At 47.6% G+C, this 15459-nt stretch overlaps 1 protein-coding gene across 3 annotated transcripts in view; it reads right to left on the bottom strand.

The window, feature by feature from the left end:
• Nucleotides 1-6473: 6473 nt before the first annotated feature.
• The window catches only part of ARRDC1 (arrestin domain containing 1), a 699997-nt gene continuing 691011 nt past the window's right edge, over nucleotides 6474-15459 (bottom strand). For all 3 annotated transcript variants that reach the window (XM_086921134.1, XM_086921132.1, XM_086921133.1), the window contains one exon: nucleotides 6474-8546. In XM_086921134.1, the coding sequence (XP_086777260.1) occupies nucleotides 8482-8546 (65 nt within the window). In that variant the 3' untranslated portion in view covers nucleotides 6474-8481. The remainder of the gene's footprint in view (nucleotides 8547-15459) is intronic.

The following is a 15459-nucleotide window of genomic DNA, read 5'->3' on the forward strand; positions in this document are numbered from 1 at the left end:
GTCGAAGGTTGATTTTATATTAAGATGAATACAACAACAAGGCGCCCGCGGGCGCGAAAGTGGCAGTGTGAATAGTGTGACGCTGGGTGTCGGGGATGGGTAGGGGAAAAAAGGCAGGGAAACGTGCATCAAGGATAGGTTGCAGAATGGGAAGGAGGAGGGAGGGGGAAGGTGACAGGAGAATACAGTACAATAGAGCTCAGTTGGCGTCACAGGCTAGGGAGACATATTATCATGCAGGCTGATTGATTCAGGCGGTAAGCACACATCTCCCCTGTACTCATTCCATGCTCCCCAAATTTTAGTCCAAGTTCGAGGTCTCCCTCTGGCCACATAGACTGTCTTCTCCCTGAACATGCACCAGTCCATGTTGGCCTTCCACTGTACCAGCAGGGGGGCCTCGGCCGCACCCCACCTCTGGGCTATGTCCCTCTTAGCTACCATGTTCCCAAGGGTAACCCACCTAGTCTGCGCAACGTTGTGATCGGAAGGCTCCCATACGTTCAGAAGGCATCGACGGGCCTCAGCGTGAGCAGCCACGCCAGTCACCTCCTCCATAACGCGGTGCACTCTTCTCCAGTATGAGGCGATCACCGGGCAGTCCCAAAGGATGTGCAAGAAAGTGGCAAGAGCTCCACAGCCCCTACGACAGAGACCGTAAGGCGAGAAACCCATGTGCATCAATCGGGGTCCTGTCATATACACCCGGTGCAGGATCTTAAATTGCACGAGGCGAAGACGGGAAGAAATGGCAACCTCCTTAGGGGAGGAAACTGCGCTCTGCCAATCCTCATCGTCCAATTCAAGGCCATCCGCCACCCACTGGTCTCTCAAACTAAGGAGGAGGTCCGTGCGCACATTGATTAATTTCTTATAGGAGAGGGAGATTGCGCTGTCCGGCATGTGCCCATCCAGTATCCTGTCTTCCAGAGGGGAACTCTCGGGAATGACGCCGTCCGGCGGAGAGGCCGAGAGCAGCGCGTGTCGCAGTTGAGCGTAGCGAAAAAACTCTGTCGCGCCCAGCTGGTATTCGGTTTGTAACTGGGGGAAGGTCTTAATTGAGCCCTTGGAGAGCATATCATCAACCCTGCTGATTCCGATAAGGTCCCACCTATCAAATCCCTTGGTGTGCCATAGTCTACCCAGGATGTCCGAATCAAAAAGGGGAGTGAACCTCGTGAGTCTGCCCTGCCACCCTTGTGCCTTATTAACCGCCCGCCAAGTGCGGACCGCCGTACGGGTGGGGCCCGTCAACCGTCGGTCAAAAGACTTCGAGTATAGGGCCCGATAATAGTTACCGTCGCCCATCAGCCATCGATCCATGGCATAGCCGGGGCTCTCCACTGGGCCATAGAAGCCGTGGTTGAGGGCAGCTAGTTGCGAAGACCAATAGTAACGGCGCACATCTGGGAGGGCGATGCCACCGTCGTACCAGGGGAGTGTGAGTTTGTGAAAGGCAACGCGGGGCCGGCCCTCCCAGAGGAGGGTCCGGAGAAAGCCTTCAAGATCACGAAAGTAGCGCGCCGGGACCGGGTCCTGAGCGTTTTGGAGCGCGTATAGGAACCTGGGCAGGGCCATCATCTTGAATAGAGCGGCACGGCCAAGAAGGGAGAGCGGCAGTTTACGCCAGCTGTCCACATCACGCCGTAACCGCTGAAGAGGAGGGAGTAGATTGTTGTCATGCCTCAACTTGGGATTACCAGAAATGTAGATGCCCAGGTACTTGAAGCCGCGCGTGGCAATCTGAATCCTGCAGCCTCTGGGGAGACGTGGAGTATCCCCCTTGAGGACATATAGGGAGGACTTGGCCCAGTTGATAATCAGGCCAGAGTACCTCCCGAAAAGTCTGAGCACATCACAGGCCACAATGAGGGACCTGCAGGGGGAAGTCAGATAAAGCAGGATATCATCGGTATACAGGGAGACCCTGTCTTCGAAGCCAGGGGCCCATGTAATGCCTCGCAGGTCAGGATGCGCACGCAGTAAAGCTGCAAGCGGTTCAAGGGCCAAGGCAAACAGAAGGGGCGACAGGGGGCAACCCTGTCTAGTACCCCGACGTAGGGGGAATGGCGCCGACAGGCGACCGTTGACCGTGACATTAGCCATCGGGTCCGCATACAAGAGCTTCACCCAGCTCACAAAGACAGGTCCGAACCCGAGTTTGGTCAGCACTGCCCAGAGGTATGGCCATTCGAGCGAGTCGAAGGCCATAGTGGCGTCGAGAGACGCCAGGACAGCCGGCTCTTCGAGAGTGTGGGCCCTGGCCATGACACCATGGAGGCGACGCAAATTGAGGGCAGTGTTTCGGTGGGGGATGAATCCCGACTGGTCGGGGTGCACGAGGTCGCTAATGACGCCAATCAAGCGGTTGGCGAGCAGCTTGGCGAGGACCTTGGGCTCCACGTTAAGGAGAGAGATAGGACGGTACGATCGACAGACGTCCCGTGGCTTACCCTCCTTGTGGATGACCACGATGGTAGCTAGTCGTTGATCCAGGGGGAGACAGCCTCTCTCAAAGGACTCCAAGAACATTTTACGGAGGTGCGGGGAGATCGCGTCCGAGCGGATTTTATGGTGTACTCAGTGTTGACGGTGAGCTGACCACAATATTAGCAGTGGCTTTGCCACTGACATACTTGACGGACAAGACTTGACAAGACATGACAAACAGGACGGGACATCTCCCCTCCTCCCTCGAGACCCTTCTCACTCCCCTCCCTCCCCTCCCCCCTTCCCATACTACTGCATTGTATTGTGGGTGTGCGACAGCAAGGTCTTCTCCGCTCTGTCATTACCCCGGGATATTGAGTCTGAGGAAGAGTGTTACGATCTGACATAAAACTCTTAGTGTGAAATGCTAAAAGGCTATATAGCTCTGAGGGAATAGTCCCCTCAGTCTGAGGTAGATTTTGTTGCATCTCTTTGGCTTGGATAGGCCGGATCGAGAGGTAGTTGGAGGGTCTTGACTGTGTTCCTCCTTTTTCTTTTCGGCCGCTGGGCCATAGTCTGTGTGAGGGTTCGGTGATGCACCTCTCTTGGCCGTAGGTATCGAAGTTTCCATGTCCAGTGACGGTGGTCACTGTAGGTATCATGAAAGTTCTCCTGGAAGGTTAGTGTGGCCCCCTTGTTGAATATTTTGAATCTTGTGGGGCCTGCAAAGGAAAATGTTCTGTTTTCTCTTCTCAGCTTGTCTCTCTGGGCTAGAAACCCTTTTCTAATGTCCACTGTCGGTTTCCAGTAGTCTTGCGTGAGGATGATTTTGTGACCGTTCCATAGCAGATTGGGATTCTTCCTCACTACTCCAAAGATGGCGTCCGTTTGGTGCGATCTGATCGACTTGCATATTATAGGCCTGGGACCTCCTCTGCTGGCTTGTCTGTTGGCTGGGACTCTATATGCCTTGTCCAGCTCGAAGGGGCTGACGAATTGGAGTTTTGAGAGTTCGGGTATGAGTTTCTGTATTAGAGTAATGCATGATCCGGCTTTGTCGTCTTCTCCTTCTGGAACTCCTAGGATTCTTATGTTGCCTTTTCTGTTTCGATCTTCAAGCTCTGCTGTTTGTCTGCGTAGTTCGGCCGTTGCTTTGGCGATGTTGCCTATGGCCTTCCCTGTGAGAAGGTATCTGTCCTCAATGTCGCTTACTCTTTGTTCCACCGCTTCAACTTTATTGTTTGTTGCATGGATGACTGGCCTTTTTGCTGCGAGTTCTAATTCAATCTTGTCTGTTGTCTTTTTTGTGGACTTCGCGAGGTCGTGTACCTCAGTCAGCTTTTTTAGGATACTGTCTAAGGTGCTACTAATGTCTGACTTTAGTTTTATGGGTGATTCTGCACCATTTTCTGGTCTGTTTTTCTTTAGTTGTTGGGCCAGTTTGTCTTCCCTTCCTGCCATTCTGACCACTTTTTTTTCGCCCTGTTGTGTTGTCCCACCGGGTGATCTGTGTTTGGCTGCCTTCTCTTCCTTCGTTTCACCTGTGGCCTCCTTCGCTTTCCGTTGTTGGCCTGTACTCCGCTAATGCATTCCTTGTATGTTTCCGCTTGTTAATGACTTTATTTTGCTGTGATTCTCCCCTTTTGGGCCCCCTTTCTTCTGTTTGCCTCAGCTGATTCGAGGTGTATGCATTCTTTCTCTCCTTCAGAACAAAATGGCGCCGCCCAATGTTGCTTTTGTTTACAATTGCTAGCGCTTGGGCTTGCGGTTTTTCTTTGCGCTGTGAGTGGGACAGTCTAATGTGTTAGGTGACTGCCCGTATGTTTGTGTTGGCCTTCGGGTCTTACTGTTTTGCTCTGTTATGATTTCCCCTTTTCCAAGATGGCATTGTCCCCGTGATTGTGGGTTTCGGTTTCGTTAGTTGGTGCATCAGTTTCCGTTTGCTTTGCTCGGGTTGGCTGCCTCTACCTATATGGCCGCGCCCGAGGTGTAATCCTACTTTCGTTTTTGCTCAGCGGTGTTTGGTGTGTTGGAGGGGAAATGCGGCCCGTTAACGTTTGCGTTAAGCGTATAGGTGCCACTGACCTTTTTTTGGTTTTTCCAGCGATATTTTAGCCCCTTTGTTCGTTATTTGAGGTTTCTCCTCCCGGCGCCCTCTTGCTGCTTTCTTCTCGCTCCTACTCCTTCCGCTATCCCTAGCTCAGTTTCGCCTGCTCCGCGATGTTGACCGCGTGGTTTGTTTCGCTGGAGTCCCGGGCCACCAGTGTCCTAAGCCCCTCCCATAAGATGGCGGGTCTTCCGGTGGATATGTTCTTCGGTTATCATGCGCCTCGTTCTGTCTGGGGTTGGCCCTTATCGCGTTGTTGTTGTTAGCGCCTGCTTACCCTTTTTGATCACTGTGCTTCTCGTGTGTTTTGGCTATGTCTGCGTTTACTATCTATTACTCCGCTGCTGTCTTCTGATGGTGGTGACCTGAGCGTTCCTCTTCTCTTTTTGCCTCTTTCAATATGGCCGTGCCGAGGATGTGTTTTCGCTTTCGGTTTTGCTCAGTGGTGCTCGGCGTGCTTGTTTTGGTTTAGCGGGGGAGTGCGGCGCGTTAACGTTAGCATTTGCTATGCATCTGAATGCATCTGAATGCCCACTGACCTTCTGTGCGGTTTTTGGCTTTTTCCAGTGGTGCATTTGCCTCCTTGTTCTTTACTCAGCGGTATCTCCGCCCGGCGCCATCTTGTTTGAGTGTTTCGTGGTCCGTTAGGAAAGACGGAAATTTGGTCTTAGTAACCCTTCCTTGTTGTCCTCACTGCTTTCTGCTTACTCTTGCTCCGTTCCGATATCCTAAGCGCCGTTCTGTCTGCTTGACGATGTTGGCTGCGCGCTTTTTTTTTCATTAGAATCCCGGGGTCTGACGAAGCTCCGGACTTAGGCAGCTGCTCCTCTTGCCATCCAAGCCACGCCTCCCACCATCCACCTTTCTAACAACAAGACCCACATGGACTAAATGTACCTCAGTACAGTCACTTATGGATGATTACAGACCATTTATCATTCTTGTACTGAATCCACCTTTCCTCTACTTTTCAGCTATACAGCCCTGAAGAAGGGCAGTCCGCTAGAAATGCATTGGGCATAGATACACCTTTGTTTCTCAGAAAGCTTGTTATTAAGTGATAACAAATGTTACGAATGGATGAAAAAACCATGAAAAACAATGAATAAAAATTCAAAACTGAACAACCTTACTTCAAGAGAGAGCAGTTGACTTTGTATACCGTCTCTTTGAGTGCAGAAGGGAGTCGCACCTCTGTGTACAGAGGGAAGTACCTACGTGTAAACTCCTGAAAAATGGTCATATTCTCGAAGCAGGCGGGCTGAACAGAGTAAACAAGCAAAGCGTCATCGCTTTGGGGTCCACAGCAACTTGAAAACTCATCGTGGCCCTGGCCTGGCCCAAAGCCAGCACAAGCTATGCCTCTGCATCCCCTCCTCCATGGGGCACCTGAAGTACCTGGCCCTAGTTTGCTCACGGCACCATTCAGGAACGGGTACCCACCCCACAAGCAAGAGCAGTCCACGGCTTGTTGACTTACTAGGCCACCCTCCTTATAATGGAGCCTCCATTGATGCTCAAGGTCTCAGTCAGTAGTGATGGGGGCCCATCGGGCCAGTCCAGAGTTGCTGCTACCCACACCCAAACTCCAGGAGCACAGAGTCCATTGCAGGCAGCAAGATAACCCTACAACGACCATCTTGATGTTCTTGCCATGCAACCTGTCCAGACTTAATAACCTCATGTGTTACTAAACCCATCAACTTCAGGGATTAGAGTTACAGTACAAATTCTTTTTAATGCACGTTTACCTCCAAAACCACTAGCAATTTGCTTGTGATATCCTGTCACATAATTACTGTTACCCCGTTCACCCACCACTGTTGATTTAGTTAGTTTAAAACACTAACGGATCTTGCACTTGATCCAGGAGAAACCGAAAGAGAAAATATGCACACAAATAAACAATAGGCCTGACTTAACACATTCGGGCATATACTGTGTAAATAATTTATTAAATAAAAATCATCAAAATGTAAGTTTTAAAGATTACAGCAGATTCTTTTATACACATCTAAAAAACGTTTCAATATTAAATATTATAAATCAGTAAACGAGAATGTATCTGAAAATGATGTTGCAGTGTCTCCACCACTGCAATCATCCGAGTAATTTCAAAGCCCAGGAACCGTTGTGCCAACAACATCAGGCATGCCTTCTCGAGCCCCGATCCATGCAATCATGTGCATCCTACAGTTCAACAGGTCAGAGACCACTGTTACTAGATGAGAGGATACAGTATATTGTTTAAGGCCAACAACATTGGTTGAAGACATCGACTATATGTAGCTTCAATTCTCTCAGCAAAAAGAACAACAAAGAAGTTATGTACATTACTCACACAGTCTGATGTCCAACATACAGGATCCGTAAAAGGCACACAACCTCACTTTATTTGCTTCTGAAGACCCCAGGTACAACGAGCAACTGTGAAATGAGCACTAGCATCTGATTTACTGCTTTGAGGGCAAAGGGTGAAATGTACAACAAATATAGTCCACCTCCTCAAACTATGTGGGAAGGCTATTAATGCACCACAATTAATGTAAAAAAAAGCATATGCTAAGATCAATCATCTTAGGCACCTGCTCTAGCATTTTGGTATAGGTGAAGTTTACAACAGGAACATTAAAACAGACACTTGCGTATTTCAGAGGAGTTATTACCACTGCAGCAATATTCTGGGATTTTGTTGAAAAACTAAAAAAAGGGGGTCTCATATTAGCATAGTCTAGCAGTACAAGAACGGGGTAGGTTTCAAGGATGTGACACATATAGTTATTAAGATACAAAAATAGACGTGGGTGACAAAAGTGAGGCGTTTCTAGGATCAGTTGCATTTCTGTAAGTGAGACGAAAGCCAGTAAAAGCTTTTCTGATTTTGGTTCAGTGCTTTCTGTAAAGTGCAGGAGATAGACCTCTTCATTTAGCAGTCTTTGGGCACCTGTCATATGGGATGAGAAGTCCAAGAACATTTATGGATTTGGGGGCGGATGGTAGGTAAAAAACAAACAAAAAAACAACAAGACCCTTCAAGGAATGGAGCTGGACTTCGGACATTTCAGCCTGGCCCTCTGACAATGCCATTTTATTTACGACTACACGTTGGTAAACAATAAAACGACATGGGGCACCTTCCTCTGGAACAGTATAAACTGGAGTTCAGACGCTGACTGGGAAATATCATGCACTCGACTGGACTAAGCTTTCCGCTTACACAGGAACATATTCAGAGCAGGGTTTCTAGCAGATTTTGGATCACCCAAGGCAATGTGGCATGTGTTTGTAATACTTCCATCATTATCTTCCATTGTCAGTCAGGAACAGCAGAAACTAGATCCATACTACATTTTTAGCAGTACATTTGCTTGTGATACTAAAACGTCTCCCATAAAAAGCTCATGTTATACACAACAAAGTCTGGAATAAACAGCCGTAGTGCAGAATCTTCCCGTAGGGTCCATTACTGGCACGAGAATAATGATACAAATGATTATTCTATTTCACTTATTAAATACTTAAAAACATAAAAAGGACATGGAATTAAAAATTAAATATAACCAAACAAGAAAGTTTGGACTGGCCAGTCTGTCAAGAGGATACCACACAGTGATTCAGTAGCACATTGCTTTTCTTCTATAAGGCATTATGTGTGCTTAATATCTTAAGCAGTAAATATGTTAACGTACAGCATAGAGCAATTGTGCAAGAAAGTCTTAGCCAGCCCCACTTTTACTATCCAAACTGGCAGCAAGAGTGAAGCCGCCGCTGGGATAAGACTGGACCTCTCAGCTACGTCCTTTTCCTTTAGAGCACTGAATGTCTACAGTCATTCTCTACAAAAGAAGCATTCAGAGGGTAATCCGGTGGCTTTGGCATCAGATGTTTTCGGTCTCGACCTTGCAGAGCTTCCTTTTATTAACCAACCACACAGATTCAGCAGACTAGTCTCCATTGGTAATGCTAGAGTTGGCGCTGCTGCAGCTCTGTTCATAGGAAGGAGGAGCCTCTGCGGAAGGAATGGAAGACAATTAAAAACTCAGCGGGCGAGAAGCATTATGGAACTCCTCCTGACATTTTCTTATTTTAAACCTATTCATTTTAACAAGGTTTTGTTAAATGTGGACATCTCAATTGCAATTTCTTTGCGCAAAACATTCTAGTGCTAGGCCAAGGACCTATACAACTCCAATCCACGGTAACAGCGTTGATATTAAATCCATTTTTAGGCGAAGATTTAGCATATTTAATCATTATTCCAGACATTAACAGGCAACACAGCACACGTCGCTATTTGGATACATACACTTAGAAAATAGCCTCAATAGCATTTCAGCATAATTTTCACAATGACGTTAACCATAAGCGAATTAAACTAAATTATGTGGCCAGCTTACCCTTCCTGCTGCTCCAAATTCCTATTTACTAGTTAAACTAATTTTTTTTCTTTAACAAGGTATGCCTCATAGTAAGAATTAAATTGCAATCCGGGAGGCTTTTTCTATCAGTTTTGGCAAGGACAGCCAACAGTGTTCTCAGAAAAGAACTAGCATGGAATTTATTAAAAGGACAATACCAGTTCTATTAGTTTTCCAATTGAGTAGATAGATGTTCTAGAATGTCCTGCTGCAAGGTAACAGCATATCTCAATATCTAATGATTGTGGTAAAAAAAAATATTACCTCATTCGTTGTTGAGTTCTATTTGGTAAAAACAAATGTACAAAGAAAGCTTGCTCTGCTTCTGGACCAGTGAGGAAACACTCAGTCTGTTGCCGTAGGATCTCTGTTTCCTTACTGCCGTGACCCCGACGTGACGTGACGCGAGGAGCGCTAGGAGAAGCTGCTGCTGGAGTGGAGCCGCTGAGCCGCGGCAGGCTGCTGCGAAAATACAGCTAAATACAGTGTGTGCCAAACGCAGAGCGAATTAAATCCCCAACGAGAGGAGCGAGAAGTGCGAGGTGCGAGGAGCGAGGTGACAGGCGCCTGTGGGACCCGTGAGTCCAGGCAGCGTCCTCGCCGAGTATAGAGCCGGGAGACCTGGGCTAAGCCAGGTTGCTACGTGTGGCAGAACCAGGCCTCAAAAAATGTAAATAAACTGAATAAACAGCAATAGACCGGCCACAGACCAGCGAGTGTGCAAGTTTGAAAAATCTCCCCCCACCCCCCTGCCAGAGTTCTAACTGGGTTGCGGAGGTGGAGTGGGGATAGAGGAAGCTAGAGGAAGCTGGTGGAAGCTGTGGCGGCATAAGAGGAGGCTAAGAGAGTAGATTGCCTGGCCAAAGCAGTAAAAGGAGCTAGCCCTTCTGCTATACCGTCATTAATTCCTATGAACCCTCATGTAAGTTAAAGCTGAGGGTGTGGAGGTAGGAAACTTGGACTAATTGTCAAAATAACTCAATCAATCCAGGACAAACAACTTTTTTTTTTTGTTGAAAATCTTTGACATGAAGGCATTAGTGACATGTACAATATTGCAAATAGGATTCATCTTGGTTCTGTGCAATAATAGACCGGAAGTACAGTATGGTAGTGCGTATTTTAACATTTGTTAAATGTAGTCCCAACAGTTACATGGATATGTAACATTAATTGTCCTCAGTACAGTAATTGGAACGTAACTAATCTGTCTCATCTATATATAAGGTATACCCCTCTAGCCCTCAATATCATGCTCAATAATGCGCGAAAGGTTTTTAAGATAACAATAAAAGAAAAGAAAATCTAACTATTTGTCATCACGTGCAGTATGTCTTCTGTACACTTCAACATCTATCAGCCATTCATTTTAATTACAGTTCGGTGTATGATTAAGCCACAATCGTGCGACAGCCCGGTGCATGGAGAACTAAACACTCACCCTCCTATTCATCCTCCCCTTCAGAATCTAGATCTTAGTTTCCTGGCAAGGGTTCACAGATTTCCCCTCTATAAGTGTTCCAGGGAGCCCAGATCTTGTTCCATTTCCGGGGGCAAGCCCTAAGCACATACACCGCCCTTTCCGTCACCATCAACAAGTCCATATTTTTGGCCCATCGAGCCGCTGTAGGTAGTTCTGGAACACCCCATTTTTGTGCTATGTCCCTCTCGGCTACTGTAATGGCTAGCGTGACTCACAACCGTCCATACCTGTCCAAATCATTGGGGTCCCAAATGTTCAACAGACACTTTCGAGGTTCAGGCAGGATAGATATCTTAAGTGCTTGAGAGACAGTGCGCATAATTTGTTTCCAGTATTCTTGTATCTGCGGGCATTCCCATAGGGTGTGGTACAGATTCCCTTCCTCCCCGCACCCCCTGAGGCAGAATGGGTGTGGTGTCCTGTGTATCCTGTGAAGTAACGTTCTAGTGTAGTAAACTCGGTGCAGAATTTTGAGTTGCACTAATCTGAATTTCGCCGATATGCCTACTTCCCTCGGTGAGGCAAGCGCTTCATTCCATTCCGACTCATCTACCTCTCCTATTTCCCCTACCCATTTCTCCTTAAGGTGTAATGTGGGGTCTGCCAGGTTGTTGACTAACTTTTTATATGTAAGAGAAGTTGCACTCTGCGGCATAAAGTCCGTCAGTAGTCTATCTTCTAGGGGTGAAGATTCTGGTAGATCAGTGTCTGGTGGAATTGCTTGGAGTAGTGCGTGGCGTATCTGTACGTACCTGAACGTCTCGTTGGGGCCTAAACCGTATCGCTGTTGGAGTTGCGGAAATGCAATCACTGTGCCTTTCTCCCGTAGGTCCCCTATCGTGGAGATTCCTATGCGGTCCCACTGTGTGAATCCTTTGCATAATCTGAGGTTCCCCAATGATTTTGTGTCCCACAGTGGTGTCAGTTTGGTGAGTTTCCCTGCCCAGCCCAGCCGTGTTTGTGCTTTATGCCACAGTGCCGCTGTGTGCTGTGTCGGGCCAATCAGTTTTCTAACCTGGGACTTGTTGTATAAAACGGAGAGCATGCCGTCTATCCCCAGTTGAGACCAATCCGCTTTGTATGCTGGGTCCTCTCGTGGGGTGTGGACCCATTGATTGATTATCTTAAGTTGAGCCGCCCAGTAGTATAATTGGACATTGGGTAGGGCAATCCCTCCCTCATACCAACTCTTCACCAGTTTATCATGTGCTATACGTGCCGGGCCATAATTCCAGAGTAGGCTGGAGACCAGTGCTGCAATTTGCTTAAAATAGCGCGGTGCAACCAAATAAGGGGTATTTTCCAACACATATAAGAATCTAGGGAGTGCCATCATTTTATACAAAGCCGCCCTCCCTAGGAGGGTCAGGGGCAAAGTCGCCCAGTTTTTAACGTCTGCACCTGGCGTTCCATAGGTGGCTTTAAGTTTGCGTCAAAGAAGTCAGTGGCATTATTCGTGATGAAAATGCCCAAGTATTTAAAGGAGGTTGTCGTTAAGGCCAAGGGGCAGTCCTCCCGCAACAATGGCTCCAGGCCTCTGAGTACATACACCACCGATTTTGACCAGTTCAGAGTATAACCCGACGATTTCCCATGTGTGTTACAGAGGAGCAACAGGGCAGGGATCCCGTTATTAGGGTCAACCATGTAGATGAGCATATCGTCAGCATATAGGGAGATCTTATCTTCCCACCCCTCCTCCCACCTGTTACCTCGAAATAGTGGCGTTGTTCTAATCAGGATTGCCAGTGGTTCAAGCACCAGGGCGAAGAGTACAGGAGACAACGGGCATCCCTGTCTAGTCCCCCTCTTCAGTGGGAACGATGCTGAAATGTGTCCGTTCGCCACCACCTGTACTACCGGTGACGTGTACAGCAGCCGCACCCATGCTATATATTTTGGTCCAAAGCCCATACGAGTAAGCACTGCAAATAGATATTCCCATTCCACTAGGTCGAAAGCCATTTTGGCATCGAGGGAAAGGATCACTGCCTGCTCAGCAATAAGGTGTGCACGTGCCATCACCCCATGGACCCTCCTGAGATTCATTGCTGTGCTCCTGTGGGGCATGAAGCCCGACTGGTCAGGGTGTATCAGCGTGTGCAGGTGTTGTGTCAAACGGCTGGCCAGGATCTTTGCTAGGATTTTAGCCTCCACGTTAAGCAATGATATGGGGCGGTAGGAGGTGCATGCAGTCGGTGGTTCATCCGGCTTAGGTATAGCCACTATGGTGGCAGTACGCTGGTCAAGCGGAAGTGTCGCCCTTTCAATGCATTCGGTATACATATTTAGCAACGGTTTGCTTAGCATAGGGGCCACTGCTTTATACCACTCCACAGGCAGTCCGTTGGGGCCTAATGCCTTACCGGATTGCAAATTTTGTATTGCCAATTGGATTTCATCTTCCGACAGGTCAGTTTCTAATTCTTGCTGTGCCTCTTGTGTGACCGCGGGGATGGTAATGTTTTCTAGTGAAATTATCGCCGTCTGTGTAGTGACGTCACGTTCTGGGGTATATATGTCTTGAAAGTGACGTGCCAGGTTGTGTACTATTTGCTCAGGGTGTGTCTGTAGTTGACCATCATGCGTGTAAAGTCTCTGTATACCTCTGTTACTGCCCTCTCTCCTGTCCAGCCATGCTAGCATTTTCCCAGCCTTATCTCCCACATCGTATATTCTATGTAACGTGTTTGCTTGATAACCTTTGACGGTCGTTTTGAGATGATCCCGGTATTGTTGTTGACGGAGCTGTAATAAGTGTGTTGTCTCCGTTGTGGGATTTGACATGTGTGTGACGTTCGCGTTGTGAAGTGCTAGCTCTAGTTCCGGGAGTTCGCGTCTGGAATCCCGTTTGTGTCCCGTTATCGCTGCTGTCGCTTCCCCTCTGAGGACTGTTTTATAAGTTTCTTAAAGTACTGAGGGCGAGGAGACGTTCCCTTCATTTTCTTTGCAATATTGCGTGGTTGCCAATTTGAGTTTCTTCCTGATCTTAGGGATTTTCAAATAGTTGGGGTATATTGGGTATACTGCAATACCATGTATATTCTAGCACATTTCCTCTCTTTGGTGGTGAGTAATAGAGATATCGGGGAGTGGTCAGACACACCTCTAGGCAGGATATCTATTTTATCTATCGATCCCAGACCCACCCCCACCCCCAGAAATAAAAAATAATCTATTTGTGAAAGGCTATTGTGTACTGCAGAATAATATGTGTAGTGGGTAGTCGCTGGGTTCAGCTGTCGCCATACATCCGTAAGGCCTATCGCCTCTATAAAACCAGGGAGTGCGGCAGAACCCCTCGGGCGGTCTCTCACGGGGAAGGTGTCTAGCGCGGGGTCTATTATTGCATTAAAGTCCCCTCTAATGATTGTGTCACCCTCCGGGAGGTCTAGGAGAAATTTACCAAGTGCTGGTAATGCCGCTGAGTGAAGTGCCGGGGGATATACTGACGTAAATAATTAATTTACTCTCTTAATTTCTATGCAGGTAAGTACTTAATCAATAATAACTCAATCAGAAGGAAAGAAAACAGAGTCCGTGGTGTTAGAGTTTCTAAGGGTTTTATTCCTCATAAAGGAATCAGGATATCATGTTCTGACCACCACAGGGGTGTCAGAAGGGATAGATGAGCGCGCTGTCGTTTATTGACAATACATAGCTTATATACTTGATTTACATCATAAGGTTCAATGTAAGAGGCGTAACAGCTGAAAGAAGACAAGATAACAGTATACACGTGGTACTAGTACATCATCAAGAGGCGTAAACTAGGCGTGAACCAGAGGTGTGTGCTAGAAACGTCACTGATAGGTGACGCAAGTGGGTGGCACCAAGGGGTGGTGCTAACAGAATGTTGCAATGTCAGCAGAAATCGGAAGCTTGGATGCGCGCGCAGCTGCATGACGTGTGATTGACGGGGTGCAGGGGTCTTGACATTTACACTGACGGAAAGAGACAGAAGTCTGGCGTGTCAGATCAACTTGTACTTCTATCATATCTGATATCTGATGTTTAGGAACTATACTATCTGAGCGGAAAGGTCTCTAGGGCAGAAGCTATTCTATGCTAACTGTGGATGCGTGTATAAGCGCCTAAGTGTCTACATGTGAAGCGTGGGGGCACGGGGCCTTCCATGGAAGCATGGCAACGGAGGCTATGAATTACTTGCATTAAGACAGGTCGGCCCTTTGGCTCTGCAGCTGGAGAGGATGTTTACAGGATCTAGTAGGCAGGAATGTATTCTCGGGGAGCGGAACAGATAACTCGAAGGTTATAGTCAGTCTTGGCAGAAAGCAGGCTTGAGCTGAGCGCGAGGGGCTGCGCTGAATGTAGGACAGAGTTCACGAGTACAGAGATTGCCTGGGCAGAGCCAGGAGCCACAAAAGAGGTTCAGATGGCAGGAATTCAGGGCCTACTCTGGCTAGAGCAGAAAAAGTGAAAAGTGTACTACAAAAAGACGTTGGCATAGCATACTTAGGAACGGGCTATATAATCCATTCATGGTGCTTCTGAAAGAGGACAAGTTGACGGTGGACGCAAATGTATTTGCGTCTTCATAGCTGGCACAGGAGGGAAGTTACATGCACTTTAAGCTGGTACATGGAGTCGGTGGGGTACGCGCTAGGGAACACAACATGGCCAAAATTTAATTTTCCTCATTCCCTCCTTGTTCCCTACGGACCCTTCATGATATATCGATCCTCATGAATCGATCAGTCTGTTCTTGTAACATCATTTGTTCTTCTTTCTTTCGGTTACGTTTTGAGTGGAAACTGGAATGTTCAATACAAGAAGTGGCACACAGTCCACAGATCGCTGGCCCACACTGCAGGCACAGGCAGCAACTGAATACTAGGACTAGGCCAATGCCTAGGAAGGATAGGATCTTCCATCCCCAAGCTGTTAACGTTGTCCAGAACCAACCGGACCAAGTCCAGGTGCCTGGATTCTGATGTATCTGATTTGCTATTTTATGAAGACGGGTGATAGCTTGATATACAGATGGTGCATTCTGTGGA

This window comes from Lissotriton vulgaris, chromosome 5 (genome assembly GCF_964263255.1).
Source record: "Lissotriton vulgaris chromosome 5, aLisVul1.2, whole genome shotgun sequence".
Classification (NCBI taxonomy): Eukaryota; Metazoa; Chordata; class Amphibia; order Caudata; family Salamandridae; genus Lissotriton; species Lissotriton vulgaris.